A 21,370-nucleotide genomic window follows, 5' to 3' on the forward strand; every position below is an offset into this window, starting at 1 on the left:
TAACACTTGGGCTTCCCTTGTGGCGCAGTGGTTGAGAGTCTGCCTGCCGATACAGGAGACACGGGTTCGTGCCCCGGTCCGGGAAGATCCCACATGCCGCTGAGCGGCTGGGCCCGTGAGCCATGGCCGCTGAGCCTGCGCATCCGTAGCCTGTGCTCTGCAACGGGAGAGGCCACAGCAGTGAGAGGCCCACGTGCCGCAAAAAAAAAAAAAAAGAAGTAACACTTGGGATTTCCCTGGTGGCGCAGTGGTTAGGCGTCCAATGCAGGGGACATGGGTTTGATCCCTGGTCCGGGAAGATCCCATATGCCGCAGAGCAACTAAGCCCGTGCACCACAGCTGCTGAGCCTGAGCTCTAGAGTCCGCGAGCCACAACTACAGAGCCCATGTGCCACAACTACTGAAGCCCACGTGCCTAGAGCTCATGCTCCGCAACAAGAGAGGCCACCAATATGAGAAACCCGTGCACTGCAACAAAGAGTAGCCCCTGCTGGCCGCAAGTAGAGAAGGCCCGCACGCGCAACAAAGACACAACAAATTGAAATGAAATGGAATGGAATGAAATGAAATGAAATAAAATATTAAAACAAAAAAGAAGTTAACACTTGGTAACTACCGCTGGTCATACTAAATAAATGAAAATCCCTCTTCAAACCTACTGCCAAAATATAAAATATTACTGGCATTTTTCCTTAGCTGAGTTTTAAAAATACCTGTACCTCTGGAAATAAATAAATAAATAAATAATTGTGGGTTAGTATTAATAGATGTATTTTCTAAACCTGTGTGTTCAAAGGGGCTAAAGGCAAAGATATTCCAGTAGCAATCAGAACATCTAGCACCAAGATCTTGTTTTTTCTAAATACCATTCCTAAAAGGAAGAAGAGGTTGTTGCAGAAGTATTTGATTCCTGAATCGGGACAGGAAAAATACAAGATGAGCTTGGAAGATCTTGCAGTAACTGAAAGTAAAGCAATAGTCAAAAATGATGGGGGGGGCTTCCCTGGTGGCGCGGTGGTTGGGAGTCTGCCTGCCGACGCAGGGGACGCGGGTTCGTGCCCCGGTCCGGGAGGATCCCACATGCCGCGGAGCGGCTGGGCCCGTGGGGCATGGCCGCTGAGCCTGCGCGTCTGGATGACTGTGCTCTGCAACTGGAGAGGCCACAACAGTGAAAGGCCCGCATACCGCAAAAAAAAAAAAAAAAAAAAATGATGGGGGGGGCTTCCCTGCTGGCGCAGTGGTTAAGAACCTGCCTGCCAATGCAGGGGACACGGGTTCAAGCCCTGGTCTGGGAAGATCCCACATGCCGTGGAGCAACTAAGCCTGTGCACCTCAACTACTGAGCCTGTGCTCTAGAGCCCATGAGCCACAACTACTGAGCCCATGTGCCACAACTACTGAAGCCTGTGTGCCTAGAGCCTGTGCTCTGCAACAAGGGAAGCCACCGCAATGAGACACCCATGTACCACCACAAAGAGTACCCCCACTCACTGCAGCTAGAGAAAGTCCGCACGCAGCAATGAAGACCCAACACAGCCAAAAATAAATAAATTAATTTAAAAAAAAAAGTTAAATCACTAGTAACAAGGTATGTACTTTGTGACATGATGAACTGAAGAGGACACAGGATCATTTCTATCGCCCCAAAATATTAGGTTGGCCAGAAAGTTCGTTCGGGTTTTCCTGCGACATCTTACAAAAACCTGTATGAACTTTCTGGTCAACCCAATATACAACCTCAATCTAATTCTGAGGAAAGATAAGACAAATCCAAATTTAGGGACAGTCTACAAAATAACTACTAGTACTCTTCAAAAGTGTTGAGGTCAGGACTTCCCTGGTGGTCCAATGATTAAGTACCCACCTTCCAATGCAGGGGACACGGGTTTGATCCCTGGTTGGGGAACTAGGATCCCACATGCCGCAGGGCAACTAAGTACACATGTCACAACTACTGAGCCCAACTCTCTACAACTAGAGAGCCCACGTGCCATGACTATAGAGCCCACGTGCTCTGGAGCCCGTGCACCACAACTAGAGAGAAGTCCATGTGCCACAACAAAGATCCCGCGTGCTGCAACTAATAAGACCCAATGCAGCCAAACATAAATAAATAAATATTTTTTAAAAAGGGGGGGGCTTCCCTGGTGGCACAGTGGTTAAGAATCCGCCTGCCAATGCTGGGGACATGGGTTCAAGCCCTGGTCCAGGAAGATCCCACATGCCGCAGAGCAACTAAGCCCATGTGCTACAACTACTGAGCCTGTACTCTAGAGCCCATGAACACAACTGCTGAGCCCACGTGCCACACTACTGAAGCCTGCGCACCTACAGCCCATGCTCCACAACAAGAGAAGCCACCGCAATGAGAAGCCCGCGCACCGCAACGAAGAGTAGCCCCCACTCGCCACAACTAGAGAAAGCCCGTGCGCAGCAACAAAGACCCAATGCAGCCAAAAATAAATAAATTTATAAGTGGAAAAACAGCCAAAATTTGAATAAAATGTACGTATTAGTTAATAGTATTATACCAATGTTCCTTTCCTGGCTTTGGTAATTATAAATTATACTATGGTTATATATATTTTTAATGATGCTTTTGCTTATTGATACTAGACTACCAGCCTAAGTAAAGACTCTGATTTTAGTATAAGTCCCTTTAGTAACAATCGGCATGAAACAGCATCATACTTAAAATCTAAACCCTTTAAAATCAGGTACTGAAATTCACTTAAGGAACTTAAGGGCAGTGTTAAAAAGGGCCAGGTTTTTACAGGTCCTCATCCACTTCTGCACGTTGGCTGGCACCATCACACTGCAGCCTCCTGTCTGCTGGAGAACAGACCACAGCACAATTTCTGCCACAGTGAGTTCATTCCCAAGAAGCCAGGAGCTCTTCCCAAAAGCTGAATTCATGGAGCAGAACACACTGGCTTCCCTCTTCTAGCTGAAAAATAGCTCTATCTACCCAGCTATCTATAAGGGTTAAACTTACAGCATTATGCTTCTGGCCAAACAGAAAACACAAAATGTGCATGTTCCCTTCTCCTTCAATGGGATACATCATTTGGATACTGAACTTCATCTGAGTCTTTAGCACATTCTTCCAAATTAAGAGTAAAACCCAGCACTTAAGAAGGTTTTCTAGCGTGCTCTTGACTACTGAATGTGTGTGAACAGTAGAGAGAGACTCTAGTGGTCACAGAGTAGCCAGTGCAACACAAGCAGAGAGAGGGGAAGGGAGGGGTGGCTGGGTTTGTGTTGATCAAGATGTCTTTCAGTGCCCTGTGGTCTCTTCCAAACACTGAATTTAAGCCCAATGCATTGGTAGCTAAAGCAGTGGGTTCATCAGCTTGGATTATGTTGGTAATATCCAAATCCACATCTGGCATCTGAATCATCTTGGAGAGACCATCAACTACAACTTTCAATTCATACAGATACTTTAGAATATCACCTTGGTGGAAAAAATAAAGTATCTTGGCGGAACTCAAGAGGCTGAAGACTCTTCCTGTATCTAGCACGGGGCTGATGGTCCCGCCATGCATACTGGGGAGCCAGTACGTGCATCTACACAGAGAGATGAGCCACACAATGACAGGGCTTTACTTGGTACATCAGTATCATGGGACCATTAGAGGAACTCTTATTATTTTTGCAACTTTTCTGTCATTTTAAATTTATTTCAAAATAAAAAGTAAATGACTTCCCTGGCGGTCTTGTGGTTAAGATTCCATGCTTCCACTGCAGGTGGCATGGGTTTGATCCCTGATCAGGGAACCAAGATCCCACATGCCACGTGGTACAGCCAAAAACAAAACAAAAAAAGGTAAAAACCCTATAGTATCAGTCTTTGAAATACATGAATTGGACCCATCATATCTTCCATTTTCTCTGAATAAACTGGACTTCATTTGACTTAAAAAGAAGAGATCAATTTTAGTTTAGTTGTATTTTTGAGAAAGTGTATTTATTCTTCCCTAGTGAAAATGCAGCCTGAGGAAAAAAAAATCAGGTAGATACTAAGGATTTGCTATGGCTTTTAAAGACTTCTGTTCCCCAGTCTGAGAGAAGGTTGGGGGAAAAACTGAACCAATATATGACTGACAATCCTTCCCTGGGTGGCACCTTGAAATTCTAACTTGTCCCAATTCTGGTGGTTGTGATTTAGAAAACATTTCTTTGGAGCCAGGGGCTCAACTCCATTTTAAGTGTTTTTTTTTTCCCTGAGCATCAGAAGAACTCCATGAGCTAACAGGGCTTGTAGTTCTCTTTCTGGTTTTGGCATATTTATAGCAGAAGATTTGGCCATGGATGTGTTGAGTGTGGATAAGTAGGTGGCTAAAGCTACATTTATAAAGCATTTATAACTGTTGTTTCTTAGCCACTTAGAGACAGCAGTGTGTGTGATTCTGGCTTCTCTCTCATTTTGCAGCCTTAGAATATTTATTCCTCCAAATTTGATATTATTCTGATTCTGTTTTGAAAATAATAACAAACCATACAATTCAAAACTGCACAAAGGACTTGAACAGACATTTCTCCAGAGAAGATACACAAATGGCCAATGGCACATCAACATCATTCATTAATCATTAAGAAAATGCATATCAAAACAATGAGACACCACTTCACACCTACTAAGGTGGCTATAATTTTTTTTTTAATGGAAAACAAGGGTTTGTAAGGATGTGGAGAAACAGGAACACTGTTGGTAAGAATGTCAAATGGTACAGCCACTATGGAAAACAGTTTGACAGTTCCTCAGAAAAGTTAAACACAGAATTACCATATGATTCAGCAATTCCACTCCTATATACTCAAAAGAATTGGAAACAGAGACTCAGATAAATACTCACAGAAGCATTATTCACAATAGGCAAAAGGTGGAAACAACCCAAGTGTCCATCAACAGATGAAAGGATAAACAAAATGTGGCATATATTTACACTGGAATAGTATTCAGCCATAAAAACAAATGAAGTTCTGACACATGCTACAAGGTGGATGAACCTTGAAAACATTATCCTAAGTGAAATAAGCCAGACCCAAAAGGAGAAACGTTACATGATTCCACTTGTATGAAATATCTACAATAGGCAAATCTGTAGAGACAGAAAGTAGATTAGGGGGTACCAGGGGAGGTGAGAGGGAAATGGGGAGTTATTTAATGGGTATAGAGATTTTGTGATGATGTAAAAGTTCTGGAAATAGATAATAGTAATGGTATATAGCACTGTGAATGCATTTAATGCCACTAAATTATACACTTAAAAATGGTAAATTTTGCTGTACAGCAGAAATGAACAAACATCATAAATCAATTATACTTCAATTAAAAAAAAAGACAAGGTGTGTCCACTTAAAAAAAAAAGGTTAAACTTTATGTTACGTGGACTTCCCTGATGGTGCAGTGGTTAAGAATCCACCTGCCAATGCAGGGGACACAGGTTCGAGCCCTGGTCCAGGACAATTCCACATGCTGCGGAGCAACTAAGCCCGTGCGCCACAACTACTGAGCCTGCCATCTAGAGTCCGCACACTACAACTACTGAAGACTGTACACCTAGAGCCCGTGCTCCACAACAAGAGAAGCCACCGCAATGCGAAGCCTGCGCAACGCAACAAAGAGTAGCCCCCGCTCACCGCAGCTAGAGAAAACCTGCGCACAGCAACGAAGACCCAACGCAGCCAAAAATAAATAATTTTAAAAATGTTTATGTTATGTATATTTCACCACAATTAAAGATTTAAGGAAACAAAAGTCAATACCAATATGGATTGGTTTTTCTAAATCGAGGATCCCCCAAGTAAAGGATGATACAAACATGACTGAATTCATACTGCTTTGGAAAAGTTAAAAAACAGAACAGAGCGGCTTCCCTGGTGGCACAGTGGTTTAGAATCCGCTTGGCCAACACGGGGGACACAGGTTCGAGCCCTGGTCCTAGAGGATCCTACATGCCAGGGAGCAACTAAGCCTATGCGCCACAACTACTGAGCCTGCGCTCTAGAACCCTCGAGCCACAACTACTGAAGCCCGCACGCCACAACTACTGAAGCCCATGCACCTAGAGCCCGTGCTCAGCAACAAGAGAAGCCACCACAATGAGAAGCCCACGCACTGCAACGAAGAGTAGCCTCTGCTCGCTGCAACTAGAGAAAGCCCGCGCACAGCAACAAAGAACCAATGCAACCAAAAATAAATAAATTGGATAAATAAATTAAGAAAAAAAACAGAACACAGGGAATTCCCTGGCGGTCCAGTGATTAGAACTTGGTGTTTTTACTTCAGTGGTCCGGGTTCAATTCCCGGTCAGGGAACTAAGATCCCGCAAGCCATGTGGCACAGCCAAAACAAAACAAAAAACAGAACACAAAAAACATAACTTACACGTGAGGGGCAATCATAAAAATATATAAACATAGTGACAAAAGTCAGATTTGAAAATCAAGTACCTTAAATTCTGGTATATATTCACGGGGTTCTAGTCTATAAAGGTAATTTACATTTTAAAACAGATTATTTTTCCTTTAAAAGTTAGGACCCTCCAGGCCCCAATCCTTCTGTAGATTTCTTACCATCAATTCATCCCCCAGCACATACATACACAAGCTCCACAGAGCCTCCTCGCCAGCTGTCTCATCGCCTTAGCCTGGAAAGCATCCAGTTCTTCCTCCTCTGGGACCAGATAAGTGCTGCCCCTTCTCTCCTAGACCATTCCAGCAAACAGGGAAACCTCCTTGACAACAGCATGCTCTTCACCAATGGGACTTAATGCTGTGAATTCTTCTCAGGTTTACCTATCAATGAATTCAATTTTCAAGATCTAAAGACCTTGCTGATGGTTTCAGCTTCAAATTTTGCTTAACAAAGTGACTCTGCTGCTTTGAGACAACAGAGACCTACAATCACACCACATGGCCATCAGAACAAGGAAAACTGAGCTGAGGGCCTATAAGCTGCTGCCGTCTCCAAACTGGCCAGTGACTGACCTTTGTACTCAGGAGTGAACTCCTTCATTTCGGGAGGGAGGGACTCGTAGAAGCGCTGCTCCCGGGAGATGAGGGGCTTGCACACAGTGTGGTCGTCGTAGCGCATCATGCTGCTGTGTCCGCCCACCTGGTGGATGAAGGGCTCCAGGAGGACTCCCCGGTCTCCGGCCCGACTTGCGTTCTTGCCATACTGCCCCACTTCCATGGTTTGACAAACACACATTGCGTTGGGGGCCAGTTGCACACTGAGAGCAGAGGATGCAGCACATGAGCCACGAAAGGAGAGCTAGGTAGAAGGTCCTGGCGAGCTGAAAACCAACGGTCAGAGTCTGTTCAGCTTATTCTTCTCTCCTAACAGAGGGAAGAGAGGAAAAGAGGGAATCAAAACACCAGGCAAGCCACAGTTTCCCTGGAGTTCACAGAATATCCACTCCTGAGGAAAAACAGGGATTCTGTCTTGTTCCCTGCTATGTGTTCCCCAGTAAGTACAACACTGCCTGATGCATGAGAGGTAGCTGAGTCAATTTTTGTTGAATGATGTAATTTTGGTCTCTTCCATCCGTCTTTTTATGCACAGAAGCCCATATTCTCTTCCTTTCCTAGTTCTCAGATCCCTTCTAAGTTCTCTAAAGGATTTGATTTTAGAGCTACAGTATGTTATAGCCATCAGGAAGGCAACTATCCCTGTTCACTTCACATTCAGTTAAGAGCTCAAGAAAAAAACAGAAAGCAACACCAACTCACTCTGTTTGGATTTCTCACAATACTCAGTACTGGTAAGGGTCTCTCCCTGACTCAAAGGAAGGGTTTTTGCCTGAGAAATCAGGTCACTCTAGATTCCCAACTTTTCTGCTGAAGGTGCCAAGGACCAGACAGGGAAAGCCATTCCTTCCTGAGTTGCAGAAGCATAAAAAGGTTTTGTTTTGGGACTTCCCTGGTGGTCCAGTGGGTAAGACTCCGTGCTCCCAATGCAGGGGGCCTGGGTTTGATCCCTGGTGGGGGAACTAGATCCCACATGCATGCCGCAACTAAGAGTTCACATGCCAGAACTAAGAAGACCACGTGCCGCAACTAAGATGTCTGCATGCCGCAACTAAGAGCCCTCATGCCACAACTAAAAGATCCTGCATGCCGCAACGAAAAAACATGCCACAACGAAGATCCCACGTGCCACAAATACGACCTGGCACAGCCAAAATAAATAAATAAATAGTTTTAAAAAATGTTTTGTTTTTCTGAAAGGAATTCAGGCTTCATATTTCTTCTACTTTAAATTTATGGCCATCAATTTATGACCATGTCTAGCACCACAGAGCTTCCCTTTCTGTTTGACTCTAAGGACAAAGAAAAGCTCTTTGTACTTAAATAACCTCCTTTTAATGTCAGTCTTCTCTCAAGAAAGTTAATATAGTGGGCAACTTAATACTGAATATATTTTAAAAACTAGGAATGTAGTAGGTAGCGGGGGTGGGGGAGGGAAGGATTGGGAGTTTGGGATAGCAGAGGCAAACTATCATATATAGAACAGATAAACAAGGTCTTATTGTACAGCACAGGGCACTATATTCAATATCCTGTGATAAACCATAATGGAAAAGAATATGAAAAAGAACATATATATATATATATATGTATAACTGGGTCACTTGGCTGTACAGAAGAAATTAACACAACATTGTAAATAAACTATACTTCAAAAACATTTTTAAAAAATTAAAAAGGAATGTAGTAGGCAAGACAACATCTGAAAGATCAAGACTAAAAAAGAAAAAGAAAATATAGAGCAGAAATATGCTTTTATCTGCAAGATATAATAAACTATTTTTTTTTCTGAACCTCATAATTATGGGCAAAATGAGCTATACAAGAACACTGTTGCAAAACTGCAAAATTTTCTTAATCCAAAGCTGCCCAGGAAACTATGTTCTATTTCACCACTATCAACAAAAATAAATTATTCTCCATTCCCGCTCCCACAAACAGATCAGCACCACTTTAAAACTATTCATTTTTTAGTCCTCCTTCAGGATAAGGCAACTCCCTGCCCCAGGGAGTTTTCTGAGACTCCATTCTCTTGAAACAAGAGTTCGATGTACACCTCTGCGACTCCTACGGCACCCTGTGCCAACTCTAAGGCAGCAATAAATCACTGTACTGTCATCTATTTTGTCATCTGTCACCACCACCAAACCATTCTCTCTTAACTCCATCTAGGATCCAAGGCATTTCCTGGCACACGGCAGTACTCAAAATGAGGTTTGTTAGAATGAATTAAAATAATTCCAGGAAGAGGACCACAGTGAGTAAAAGCACAACGATATGAAAATAAAATATGAAAGCACGGTGGCAGTGCTTAGGGCAGAAAGTGGGGGCAGGAAGCAATTGCGGAAGGCTTATCTCAGGGTTCCTAGAGGTGCCCACTGTGGCAGTGGACTCTAGCTAGCAATGTCAATCGGCTCCTGCCCTGGCTCCTCTTCATCCTGGGATTGCCTCTGACCACAGATGGGATACCAAGAAGGTGCCAGACTTTCTAGCCTGGGTCAGTGGGTATCTGGTTTAGGAGAGGGGTCAACAGTGCCAAGTGCCCCAGAAGAGTTGGACATTAGGGCCATTCCCTGGACTCTGAGAGATCCGTGGCATCCTCTGCAGCCCCCACAGGACTGAAAGGAAGAAGTTCAATCTCCAGTCAGATGTAGACTTTTGATATTTTGTTTCCCCTTGATGTCTACATAAAATCATGGTACTGTTTTTGTGTTTGAAATATTTTCTTAGAAGTAAACATGTAAAATATACCACATTTCTATAGCTCTGATTTGGCGTGTCTTTTTAAATAAACTGGGAACCTGAAAAAGTGGAAGTGCCCAGAACTCTCTCAACCTCTGTAAAGCCCTGACCTACAAGGTGTGGAGACTTGTATGTCACTTGAAGGAAGAAACTTCAAGTTTCCTCATGAAGACATGCCCACTGCCAACCCTGTGGGATATGCCGACGTAGGTGAAGGGCTTGGGCTTGACTCACCTACCGCCCAGCCTTGAAAGTTCTGGAAATAGCAAAAGCTCTGACTCTTCTTGATAAACAATCGGAGGTCGTTCCTGAAGTCTGGTGTCCACCAAGGCCTGCTGTAAAAACCGTGGACTGAGAGGGCTATGGACGATGGTGTCTGTCTCCACTATTCCTTTCCTAATAGAGTCCCAATCTTGTTCAGGCAGCCAAACCTCAAGGGAATGTGAAATTCCATTCTAGCTCAGGGAGAATCTTGAACAGTACCTCAGTTCTTACGAGCTTATTTAGGAAAAAGCATGTGACTCTCTTCTTCCCAATGAGATGAGGAGAAGTTGGCCAGGGATTCTCTGGGAAAAGATACCTTGCTCTTAACACGAGAGAGGGGTACCTCCTCTTCCTCAGGATATTATTCTGTCTGCACGTGATATCGGAGACTACTGCAGCCACCTTGTAACTCTAAAAGATACTTGCCTAAGACAAGGCCAACATGCTGAGCATACAGAACAGGAAATAAAAATCAGGGCCCATGAGGCTGTCACTAAAGTACTGGATATCCTGTTATGTAACAAAAATAAATTTCCCTTTATGCTTTAAGCCAGTCACATTAGGATGTTCTGTCACTTGCAGTCAAAACCATCATAAATGAAAGGACAGAAATAGTTGCATCAAAATCCCCAGATCTCCAGTTAATACACTTTGCACATAAAGAGGTCACTAACTGTTTTCTGATGACAATAAGGAAACTTCCAACAAATGAAGAACAAGCTCTTTTCACTAATGACAAAGGGCATATTCTCCATAAGCCCCAAAATGAAAAATGTTGCTCTATAATCTTTAAAGTGTCCCTGAAGTCAGAGAATGTGAATTATGTCTGGTCCATAGCGCTGGTACCAAGATACTAAAAAAGAACCTGACCAACAGAAAATTCATTCTCTCATACGTAGAAATGAACCTGTCCAAATATCCAAATAATTAGTTTAGAACTGATTCTACTATGCTTCAACAGGAGGCAGACCATAAAAGAAATGGATACTCTTCCCACTTCAGGACCTTACTGCTCATTATTTTTTTTTTTACAAACGGATCTAAATACCATGTAGTCAATAAATCATATTTCCCAGAGTGTAATTAATTCTCAAAGATTTTGCAGACTGTGCTCTGCAAATACATTGACCTGATTTCAAGTAGTTTATGCCATTCAAGATGTCAATAGCTTCTGCAGTCTTTTCTAGACTTAAGAAACTACTAGCATAAAGAAAAACTTGTGGGGACTTCCCTGGTGGTCCAGTGGTAAAGAATACGCCTTCCAACGCAGGGGACATGGGTTCAACCCCTGGCTGGGGAACTAAGGTCCCACATGCCGCAGGGGAACTAAGCCCATGCACCACAACTACTGGGTTTGCGCGCCTCAACCAGAGAGGCTGTGTGCCGCAAACTACAGAGCCCAGGCACTCTGAAACCCACGCGCCACAACTAGAGAGAGAAAACCCACACGCCACAACTAGAGAGAAGCCGACGCACCACAACTGGAGAGAAGCCCACGGGCTGCAACGAAAAGATCCCACATGCTGCAATAAGACCTGACGCAGCCAAAAAAAATAAAGAAGGGACTTCCCTGGTGGGGCAGTGGTTAAGAATCTGCCAGCGAATGCAGGGGACATGGGTTCAAGCCGTGGTCCAGGAAGATCCCACATGCCGCGGAGCCACTAAGCCCATGCGCCACAACTCTGAGCCTGCGCTCTAGAGCCCACGAGCCACAACTACTGAGCCCGCGCACCTAGAGCCTGTGCTCCACAACAAGAGAAGCCAATGCAATGAAAAGCCTGTGCACTACAACAGAGTAGCCCCTGCTCGCCGCAACTAGAGAAAGTCCACACGCAGCAACAAGACCCAACGCAGCCAAAAATAAATAAAAATTTTAAAAAATTTTCGAAATAAAGAAAATATATAAAAACAAAAATATATAAAAAAAGAAAAACTTGTGAATTCTTTAAAAGCTACAAAGTATCAAAAATATCACATAACAGCAATCATGAGGGACTCTGGTTTCACTGCCATGGGTTTCACTGTTAGTTTTTTCTTTTTTTTTTTTTTTTTTGTTTTTGCGGTACGCAGGCCTCTCACCGTTGTGGCCTCTCCCGTTGCGGAGCACAGGCTCCGGACGCGCAGGCCCAGCGGCCATGGCCCACGGGCCCAGCCGCTGCGCGGCATGTGGGATCTTCCCGGACCGGGTCACGAACCCGTGAACCCTGCAACGGCAGGCGGACTCTCAACCACTGCACCACCAGGGAAGCCCTCACTGTTAGTTTTTAAACTAAAAACAAACCAAAAAAAAAAACTCCCTACCAGAATATGTTTTTGGTTTGGTTTGGTTTTGTAAACAAAACTCCAAAGGTTTTCCCTGGGGAAAACTTTATAAATGGTACTCTTTTTCCCTATGTGGCATCTTAGATCTGCATCACTACAGAAATCATGGCCAAGTTTCACTTTTCTGTGTAGATGTGTTCCCATGTAAATATGTTTCCAAGTTACCTGTCTTGTCTACTTCCCAGGTAACATAAAGAATTTTCTCTGGAAAGGTGGAACTCCTACAGATACAGACCTCTATGCTGGCAAGCATTGGTTTCCTGGGTGTCAAGGAAAGGAATGAAGAATAGTGCTTGAAAATTACAAATTAGCCACTTTTTTCCCCCTATTTTTTGGCCATGCTGCGTGGCATGCGGGATCTTAGTTCCCCAACCAGGGATCGAACCCGTGCCCCCTGCAGTGGAAGCGTGGTGTCTTAACCACTGGAAGTCCCAGGGAGTCCCACAAAATAGCCACTTTAATTTCACTTCTCAGACCAGGGAAGTCCCACAAAAGAGCCACTTTAATTCCACTACTCAGACAGACCCAGGAACCATACAGTGTGGAGGAACTTGTGAGCTGCTATCCCAGTTTCTAAGACCAGCAGAAAGCTGGCATTTATTAAAAGCATCTCCAGGACACAAAGAGGCTCCCACTTTCCCCAGTCATCCCAATGGCCCTTTTCTGTGACTGACAAACATGCAGAAGTGAAAAGCAATTGCAATTAGTATTTAATTCCTACAGCCTAATTCTTTGACATGAAAATCTGAAGTGGCATTTGCCCGGATTCAGGGTTGAAGGGAAATGTACTATTTTCCTTCCTCTCTCTACACCTTTTTGTCCTTGGCATAAATAGGGTATTTCTCATTTTGGGGGCATTACGGAGTACTGAAAGGAGGTAATTACAAGGAGTTACATTCTTAGGGTTTTGACAAGAATCCTTAGGAAACTGTCTTAATCCATCTGGGCTACTGTAATAGAATACCATAGACTAGGTGGCCTATAAGCAACAGAAATTTGTTTCTCACTGTTCCAGAGGCTGGGAAGTTCAACACCAAGGCAATGGCAGGTTTGATGTTCGATGAGTAACTGTGTCCTCACATGGTAGAAGGGATGAAAGGGCTCTCTGGGGCCTCTTTTATAAGGGCACTAATTCCATTCATGAGGGCTCCACCCTCATGACCTAATCAGCCCCAAAGGTCCCACTTCCAAACACCATCACATTGGAAATTAGGTTTCAACATATGAATTTGTGAGGGACACAAACATTCAGTCTAGAGCAGAAATCAGAATCAGTGTTTTAAGTGCTGCTGCAAGAGTACCTGTTCGCTCTTTTTCTGATGAGACTTCACCATTTCTGCCATGACTAGATAGAATATTTGGTGAGGAAATCTTGTTTTTGTGAAAAGGAAACTGCCCTTTTCTACGGAAATAGTTTGTAGCATTGTGTGTATTGGATTGAAAATTATTTTACTTTAAAATATTTAAAAATAAGAAAATTCCCATTGTGGAAACATGATACATTTCAGTATTTAATAGTAAAGCTCCTATCTGATTAACACAACCTTGAATAATGGAAATTAATCAAGAATATTATTTAATATCATGCATTAGAGTAGACAAGACCACTGTGTTCTGACTACCATGTCTATTCTTACTGGGTTGTTTGCACTGGGGTCTGAATCAGGTTCTAGGGGAGGCAGGAAAAGTATAGCACCAAGCTAGGATTTGGAACGTTTGGCAAAATCATGTGGTGATTAAAATTGTATGACCCAGGACTTCCCTAGTGGTGCAGTGGTTAAGAATCCACCTGCCAATGCAGGGGACACGGGTTCGAGTCCTTGGCCGGTAAGAGCCCACATGCCACGGAGCAACTAAGCCTGCAGGCCTAGAGCCCATGTTGCACAAGAGAAGCCACCGCAATGAGAAGCCCGCACACCGCAACGAAGAGTAGCTCCTACTCGCCACAACTAGAGAAAGACCACGTGCAGCAACAAAGACCCAACGCAGCCATATATAAATAAATTTATTTATTTATTTAAAAAAAAAAAGACTGTGCCCAAATGAAAGGACCACTGGCTTAGCTTGTGGGGTTTTCAGTAATAGCTGCATTTTATTCAACACTGTCACCAGCCTCAGGAGCAGAGCAGAGGTCTAAATACCTGAGGAAAAGGAGCAGCAGACATTCTTCACAAATGTGGATGCTGGAGTAAGAGGGGCTTAAGTAGCAGCAATTCCCTCCATATATCCTGGTGACTGATGTTCAGAGAGGAAATAATGTAGTTTGTTTGAATCAGTTATTTTAGATCATTGGAAGTTTATATTAAAATGGTTAAAATTTTGTCAGCTTATGAATGGACTGCTCCCCCAGAGGTCATGGAGTTCCACTGCTCTGCCTATGAATTTGTATACCACCAGCTACAGAAGTCTATATTTGTTTGTCCTTCATTTTCTTTAAAAAACTTGGTTCCACATTTCACTGCATAAAATGGGAAGGAGGCTATTTTTAAGAAGAACTTGCTGAGATTCTGAAATTGAATTTTTTCCACTGGTGTACAGCAAGAAATGAAAATAAATTTGCACTTTAAAGACACTAGTTAACAAAAGTTAGGTTGACTTTCTGGTTATAGTTACTAACTCCTTGAACATATAATTGAACTCCGAAATGAATCATGTTCTAATTCAAGTAAAATAAAGTTTCTGATATTGCTGAAATTTATATATTAATTTGTTTTCCTTTTTCAAAGCAAAAGCTGTTGGTTAGGTAAAATGACTGTCAGGTGTTATTATGGCTTATAAATTAATAAATGGGATATTTAATTCTGTAAAAAAATTAAAATGGGTGAATTGTGGTATATTCATACAGTGGAATACTACAGAAAAATGAAAAAGAACCAGCTACTGCTAAACACAACACAGATGAATCTCACGGGTGTGATGTAGCAAGAAAGAATCTAGACACAAAAGAGGCCATGTGGTGTGATTCTATTTATATGAAATTCAAAATTATGAAGACCACAACAGTGGTTTCTCTGGGAAAATACTAATTGAGAAGGGGCACGAAGGTAGAGGTGACAAAGACGAGTACTATACATATCCACTGAGCTGTGTATAGCTTTACTATAAGTCAAGACTTAATAAAAAGGAAAAAAAAATCAATAGTAGTCTCCTATACTAGCAAAAAACAATTACAAAATGAAAACTGTTTAAATATATCCCATTTACAACGGCAACCAAAACTATATAAAGTACATATGAATCTTTAAAAATTATGACAAATAAAACTTGACTGAAGGACCTAAAAGAAGACATAAATACACCATATTCATGTGGGGGGGGCTCGATATTGAAACGTAATGCAATTTCAATAAAAATTCCAAGAGAGTTTTCTGACAAACTTGACAAGCTGACTTTATATTCATATGGAGGAGTAAAGACCAAGTAATGTAGCTAGACAGCAATGTCAAAGAGAAATGAAAGGGACTTCCCTGGTAGTCCAGTGGTAAAGAATCTGCCTTCCAATGCAGGGGACACAGGTTCAATCTCTGGTGAGGGAACTAAGATCCCACATGCCGCGAGGCAACTAAGCCCATGCGTCACAACTACTGAACTCATGTGCCTCAACGAGAGAGCCCACGTGCCACAACTAAAGAGTAAACCTGCACGCCACAACTAGAGAAAAGCCCGGAGCCACAACGAAGAGCCCACGAGCTCTCAATGAAAGATCCTGGTGTCGCAACTAAGACCCGAGGCAGCCAAAAAAATAAATAAATATTTTTAAAAAATGTTGAAACTTATTTTTTAAAAAAACTTAAAAAAAAAAAGAGTGGGGCTTCCCTGGTGGTGCAGTGGTTGGGAGTCTGCCTGCTAATGCAGGGGACACGGGTTCGAGCCCTGGTCTGGGAGGATCCCACATGCCACAGAGCGACTGGGCCCGTGAGCCACAACTACTGAGCCTGCGCATCTGGAGCTTGTGCTCCGCAACGGGAGAAGCCGCGATAGTGAGAGGCCCGTGCACCGCGATGAAGAGTGGCCCCCGCTTGCCACAACTAGAGAAAGCCCTCGCACAGAAACGAAGACCCAACACAACAAAAATATATAAATAAACTAATAAACTCCTACCCCCAACATCTTCTTTAAAAAAAAAAAAAAGTTAAATTCTTACCTTCTGTGATAAGATGTATAGGTTAGTTCTAAAATGGATAAATCTATAAATAGTAATATGATATTAATTTAAAAAAAGAGTAATGAAAGATGACTTGCCCTCCCCAATAGCAAAGCTCTTTATGAAATTATAGCAATTAAGAAAGAGTAGGGCTTCCCTGGTGGTGCAGTGGTTGAGAGTCCGCCTGCCGATGCACGGGACACAGGTTCATGCCCCAGTCCAGGAAGATCCCACATGCCGCGGAGTGGCTAGGCCCGTGAGCCATGGCCGCTGAGCCTGTGCGTCCGGAGCCTGTGCTCCGCAATGGGAGAGGCCACAACAGTGAGAGGCCCACGTAACGCAAAAAAAAAAAAAAAAGAGTATATTTTGCAAAGAGAACCAAAGAGATCTTAGGAACACACATGGGAGTGTGTGTGTGTGTGCCTGAAGTAATATTTAATTTAAATAATATTAAATATTTAAATACCCATTATTCAATTGAAAAAGATGATCTATGTCATAAACAGGCTACATACAGATAAAATTCTATCCCTACCTCCAACAATAATCCAAAATAAATTCCCAACATATAAATGTGCAAAATAAAACTTGAAGGCAATAAATACAAAATTTAAATGCCTTTTGACAATAGATTAAGTAAAATTCCATACGACATAAAACACACAAACCACAACAGGAAACACTGATAAGATGCCATTAAATATTTTTTTAATTTTAAAAGCTTTTATTGAAGTATAATCTACAAACCATAAAATTCACTTAAGTGTACAATGCAATTATTTTTAGTAAATTTACAGAGTTGTACAACAATTCCCACAACCCAATTTTAAAATATTTCTATCACTCCAAAAGATCCCTCATACCCACTTGCAATCCTCCCTTCCTACCACCAGCCACAATAAAATTATTTTCTGTATAAGAGAATCATAAGTGAAGATAAAAGTCAGACAAAGAAATGATATTTGCAATATTTATAATTAGCAATATTAGTAAACAATATATGAAGAACTCCTATAAATAAAAGTGGGGAAAAAAAAGAAAATGGAAAAAAAGAAAACACTCAGATGGCTAATAAACATGTGATAAGATGCCCCCCTTCACAAATACCAGAGGACTGCAAATTTAAACAGGAAACCATTTCAGTTCTGTAAGATCAGCAAAAAATACAAAGTGTGAACATACCAAGCACTGGCAAACCGGGGAGAAATGGCTCCTCTCCTATTCTGATTATGGTAACACAAAACCAAAGATCTGTACTCTCCACAACCCAGCACGTACCCAAGATGGCAGGTTCAAGGATGTTCACTGCAGCATTGTTATAACAGAAAAATGGGAAACGATTTAAATGTTCATCGATGGGCGAATGGATAAATGAATGGGTATATTCATAAACTGTATAGTACTGAATTAATAATCTACATATGTCAACATGAATACATTTCAAAACAAATTGGAAAAGCATGTTTGGAAATATTTCTAGTATGCCATCACTGTAAATTTTTAATACATAAAACAGTATTATACATGAATTTATGGACACACATATGTATTAACGACAACAATGATATGGAATGGAAGAATGTGCATCAACTTTACAGGAGGAAAGGAAAGGAGGGGACTGGTATCTAGGAAGAAAAGGGAACTTCAGCTCTTTTAATAATTTTTAATTTCTTTTTAAAATGTCTGAAACAAATATGGTAAAATGTTAACATTTTTTAATCTATGTGCCCAGTACACTAGTATTGTATTATTCCCTGAACTTATATTTCATTAAATAAAACAAAAAGCCTTCACAGTGCTAAAAGCCTGATGTCAATACACAGCACATGACAGGAGAAGAACATACTAGCAATGGTTCCCAAAGTGGAGTATGAATACCATCACAGTCCCCTGGAAATGGGAAAAAAATATTAGAACTCCTTGATTTGTTTTCTTCACTTGGCCTTCAAGCACCACACTCCCCTCATCTTCCTGTTACTCAATCTACTTTGCTGGTTCTTTCTCTTCTTCCCAGCCTAACGCTGGAGGCCTTGGGGCTCAGTCCTTGGTTCTCTTTTGTCTAGCTACACTTTCAGTTCAGTCCTCTTTCTTGAACACCAAATTCATATATCCAACTGCCTATTTGATCTAGGAAGTTTAAATTTAACACTGCTGACAGAACTCATTTCCCCCCACCCCCAAAAAACCTCTCCACCTGCAGTCTTACCCATCCCCAGCTCCATTTTCACAGCTGTTCTCACAAAAATCCTGACAGGCATTCTTGATTCCTCTTTTTCTCTCAAACCCCATGATATCAGTAGGGTATCATGTAATCCTACCGAGTCTATCTTCAGAACAAATCCAGATCCAACTACTTCTTACCATCTCTAATGCTACCACCTGGTGTGATCACCAACTGGTATCCAGCTTCTATCATGGCCTTCCTGCAATCTGTTCTCAACACAGCAGTCAGTGACTCTGTTAAACTGACAGTCAGAGCATGTGACTTCTCTGTTCAAAATCCTGCAATGGCTCCCATCTCACCCAACACCTTGCCATAACCTATAAGATCTGCATTCCTCCCCACCCCCATTTTCTCTCTTATCTGATTCCTACCCCTTTCCCCTTTGCTTATTACCTCACTCTGAGTCATACTGGCTAGACATACAGGAATATTCCTACTTTAGGGTCTTTGCACCAGCCATTCCTTCTGTCTGGACCATTCTTCCCCCAAATATCCAAGTGGCTAACTCCCTTACGTCCTTCAAAAATCTTGGCTCAGGACTTCCCTGGTAGTGCAGTGGTTAAGAATCCACCTACCAATTCAGGGGACAGGGTTTCGAGCCCTGGTCCGGGAAGATCCCACATGCTGTGAAGCAACTAAGCCCATGCACCACAACTACTGAGCCTGAGCTCTAGAGCCCGCAAGCCACAACTGCTGAGCCCACGTGCCACAACTACTGAAGCCTGCACGCCTAGAGCCCGTGCTCCACAACAAGAGAAGCCACCGCAATGAGAAGCCTGTGCACCACAGTGAAGAGTACCCCCACTCACCACTAGAGAAAGCCCGTGCGCAGCAATGAAGACCCAACGCAGCCAAAACAAAAGTCTGTGCCCAAATGTCTCTCTCAATTAGGTCTACCCTAACCTCCCTAAGTTTAAACTGCAAACCCGCCTGGATGTTCCATCCCCCTTAATCTGCTCTACTTTTTCTTTTTTTCATGGCACTTATCCCCTTCTGACATGTTATATATTTTATTTATTGATAATGTCTGTGGTTTATTATTATTATGATGTCAACTCCATGAAGGAAAGGCTCTTTGTTTTTTCACTATATTTTATCCAAACTGCCTGGAGCAGTGTCTGGCATGTGGCAGCCACACAATAAAAACAGCTGAATAAATGAATGTATGTATATGATTATATAACAGATGTGTACAGTAGGGTAAGTATACAACATATGAAAAATGTTTATGACAGGACAAGGTCTTTTTTTTTTTTTTTTTTTTTTTTACTATTAGGATTGTAAATCAGAAAAGTTTACAGACTTCTAACCTAGGGCTACCAAACCCAGAACAAAGAGTTAACGTGCCTTTACAGAGAAGTATGTTGACCAAAGGATAGAATTCCAAACCAAAGAAATAAAAAGAACGCAAAATTCTGTGTTTTGACTCGAAAAAGAGTTGATATATGAAAGAAAAAGATGTTTAAATTTACCTGGATAAGAATGACAACAACAGAAACTAAACTAGATATGGAAGGAAAAAAGAATCATCTTATGAGGGAGGATGATTAGATCATTTTCATTAATGATACAAAAGAGAAACAAGGGGCAAAAAAATCAGGCAAACATACAGATAATCTCAATTATAAAGAATAAACCACATCAAAGAACTTGAACCAAATTTAGGATATATAAGTAGTTTTGTTTGTTTTAATTCAACAACACAGCAAAGCTAGAAAGTGGCAATGAATAAAAGCACTGGCAAAGAAAGAGAAATTGCAATCAGATATGGTGGTGAATGAGGTCCAAACTATTTTAAGAACTAGGAAAGCACTGTCTTCACAGCAAGAGAAAGACAATACCTGGTCACCTACTTTGTTAATCGGGCAAGCACAGACACACACTCAAAATGCAGACCAGCAGACATGCACTCTAAGGAGCTTGGTTAGAAGTAGAAATTCTGGGACGTCCCTGGCGGTCCAGCGGAAGACTCCGCGCTTCCAATGCAGGGGACAGGGGTTTGATCCCTGATCGGGGAACTAAGATCCCACATGCTGCGTGGTGCGGCCAAAAAAAAGAAAAAAGAATTGGAAATTCTGTTGCCGATGTATTTTTATAGCCTGAGATTAACCACTTGGGTTTGATATACAATCTTTTTGTAAAGAGAAGCATACTTAGTACCTTCACATTGAACAAGGTATATTTGCAAATTTCCTCAAATTTTCATTGAAACTGGTTTAAAAATCCAGTATTTCTACTACCTCTTCTAAAATAAATATACCCACTTAAGCACTAAAAGCATAATGACAAAGTATCACGCCCTTAAAAAAGCATATGAGGGCTTCCCTGGTGGCACAGTGGTTAAGAATCCTCCTGTCAATGCAGGGGACACAGGTTTGAGACCTGGTCTGGGAAGATCTCACTTGCCGTGGAGCCGCCTAAGCCCAATCACCACAACTACTGAGCCTGCGCTCTAGAACCCGCGATCCACAACTACTGAGCCCGTGTGCCACAACAGTTGTGGCTCGCGGGCTCCAGAGTACATCCTCAGTAGTTGTGGAGTACGGGGCTTAGCGGCTCCGCAACACATGGGATCTTCCCAGACCAGGGCTCAAACCCGTGTCCCCTGCATTGGCAGGAGGATTCTTAACCACTGC

The 21,370-nt window shown here is 42.3% G+C and overlaps 1 protein-coding gene and 1 pseudogene across 8 annotated transcripts in view; both read right to left on the bottom strand.

The window, feature by feature from the left end:
• The window catches only part of IP6K1 (inositol hexakisphosphate kinase 1), a 73,478-nt gene that overhangs the window by 14,471 nt on the left and 37,637 nt on the right, over positions 1 to 21,370 (bottom strand). For 4 of the 8 annotated variants that reach the window (XM_067754452.1, XM_067754451.1, XM_067754454.1 and 1 more), the window contains exon 2: positions 7,124 to 7,347. The exons of 2 other annotated variants lie outside the window; for them this stretch is intronic. In XM_067754452.1, the coding sequence (XP_067610553.1) occupies positions 7,124 to 7,265 (142 nt within the window). In that variant the 5' untranslated portion in view covers positions 7,266 to 7,347. Of the gene's footprint in view, positions 1 to 6,611; positions 6,805 to 6,996; positions 7,348 to 21,370 lie in introns of those variants that run through there. 2 more of the 8 variants (XM_067754457.1, XM_067754450.1) reach the window with 2 other exon arrangements.
• On the bottom strand, positions 207 to 6,572 carry LOC137232453 (aminoacyl tRNA synthase complex-interacting multifunctional protein 2 pseudogene; annotated as a pseudogene).

This window comes from Pseudorca crassidens, chromosome 10 (genome assembly GCF_039906515.1).
Source record: "Pseudorca crassidens isolate mPseCra1 chromosome 10, mPseCra1.hap1, whole genome shotgun sequence".
Lineage (NCBI taxonomy): Eukaryota > Metazoa > Chordata > Mammalia > Artiodactyla > Delphinidae > Pseudorca > Pseudorca crassidens.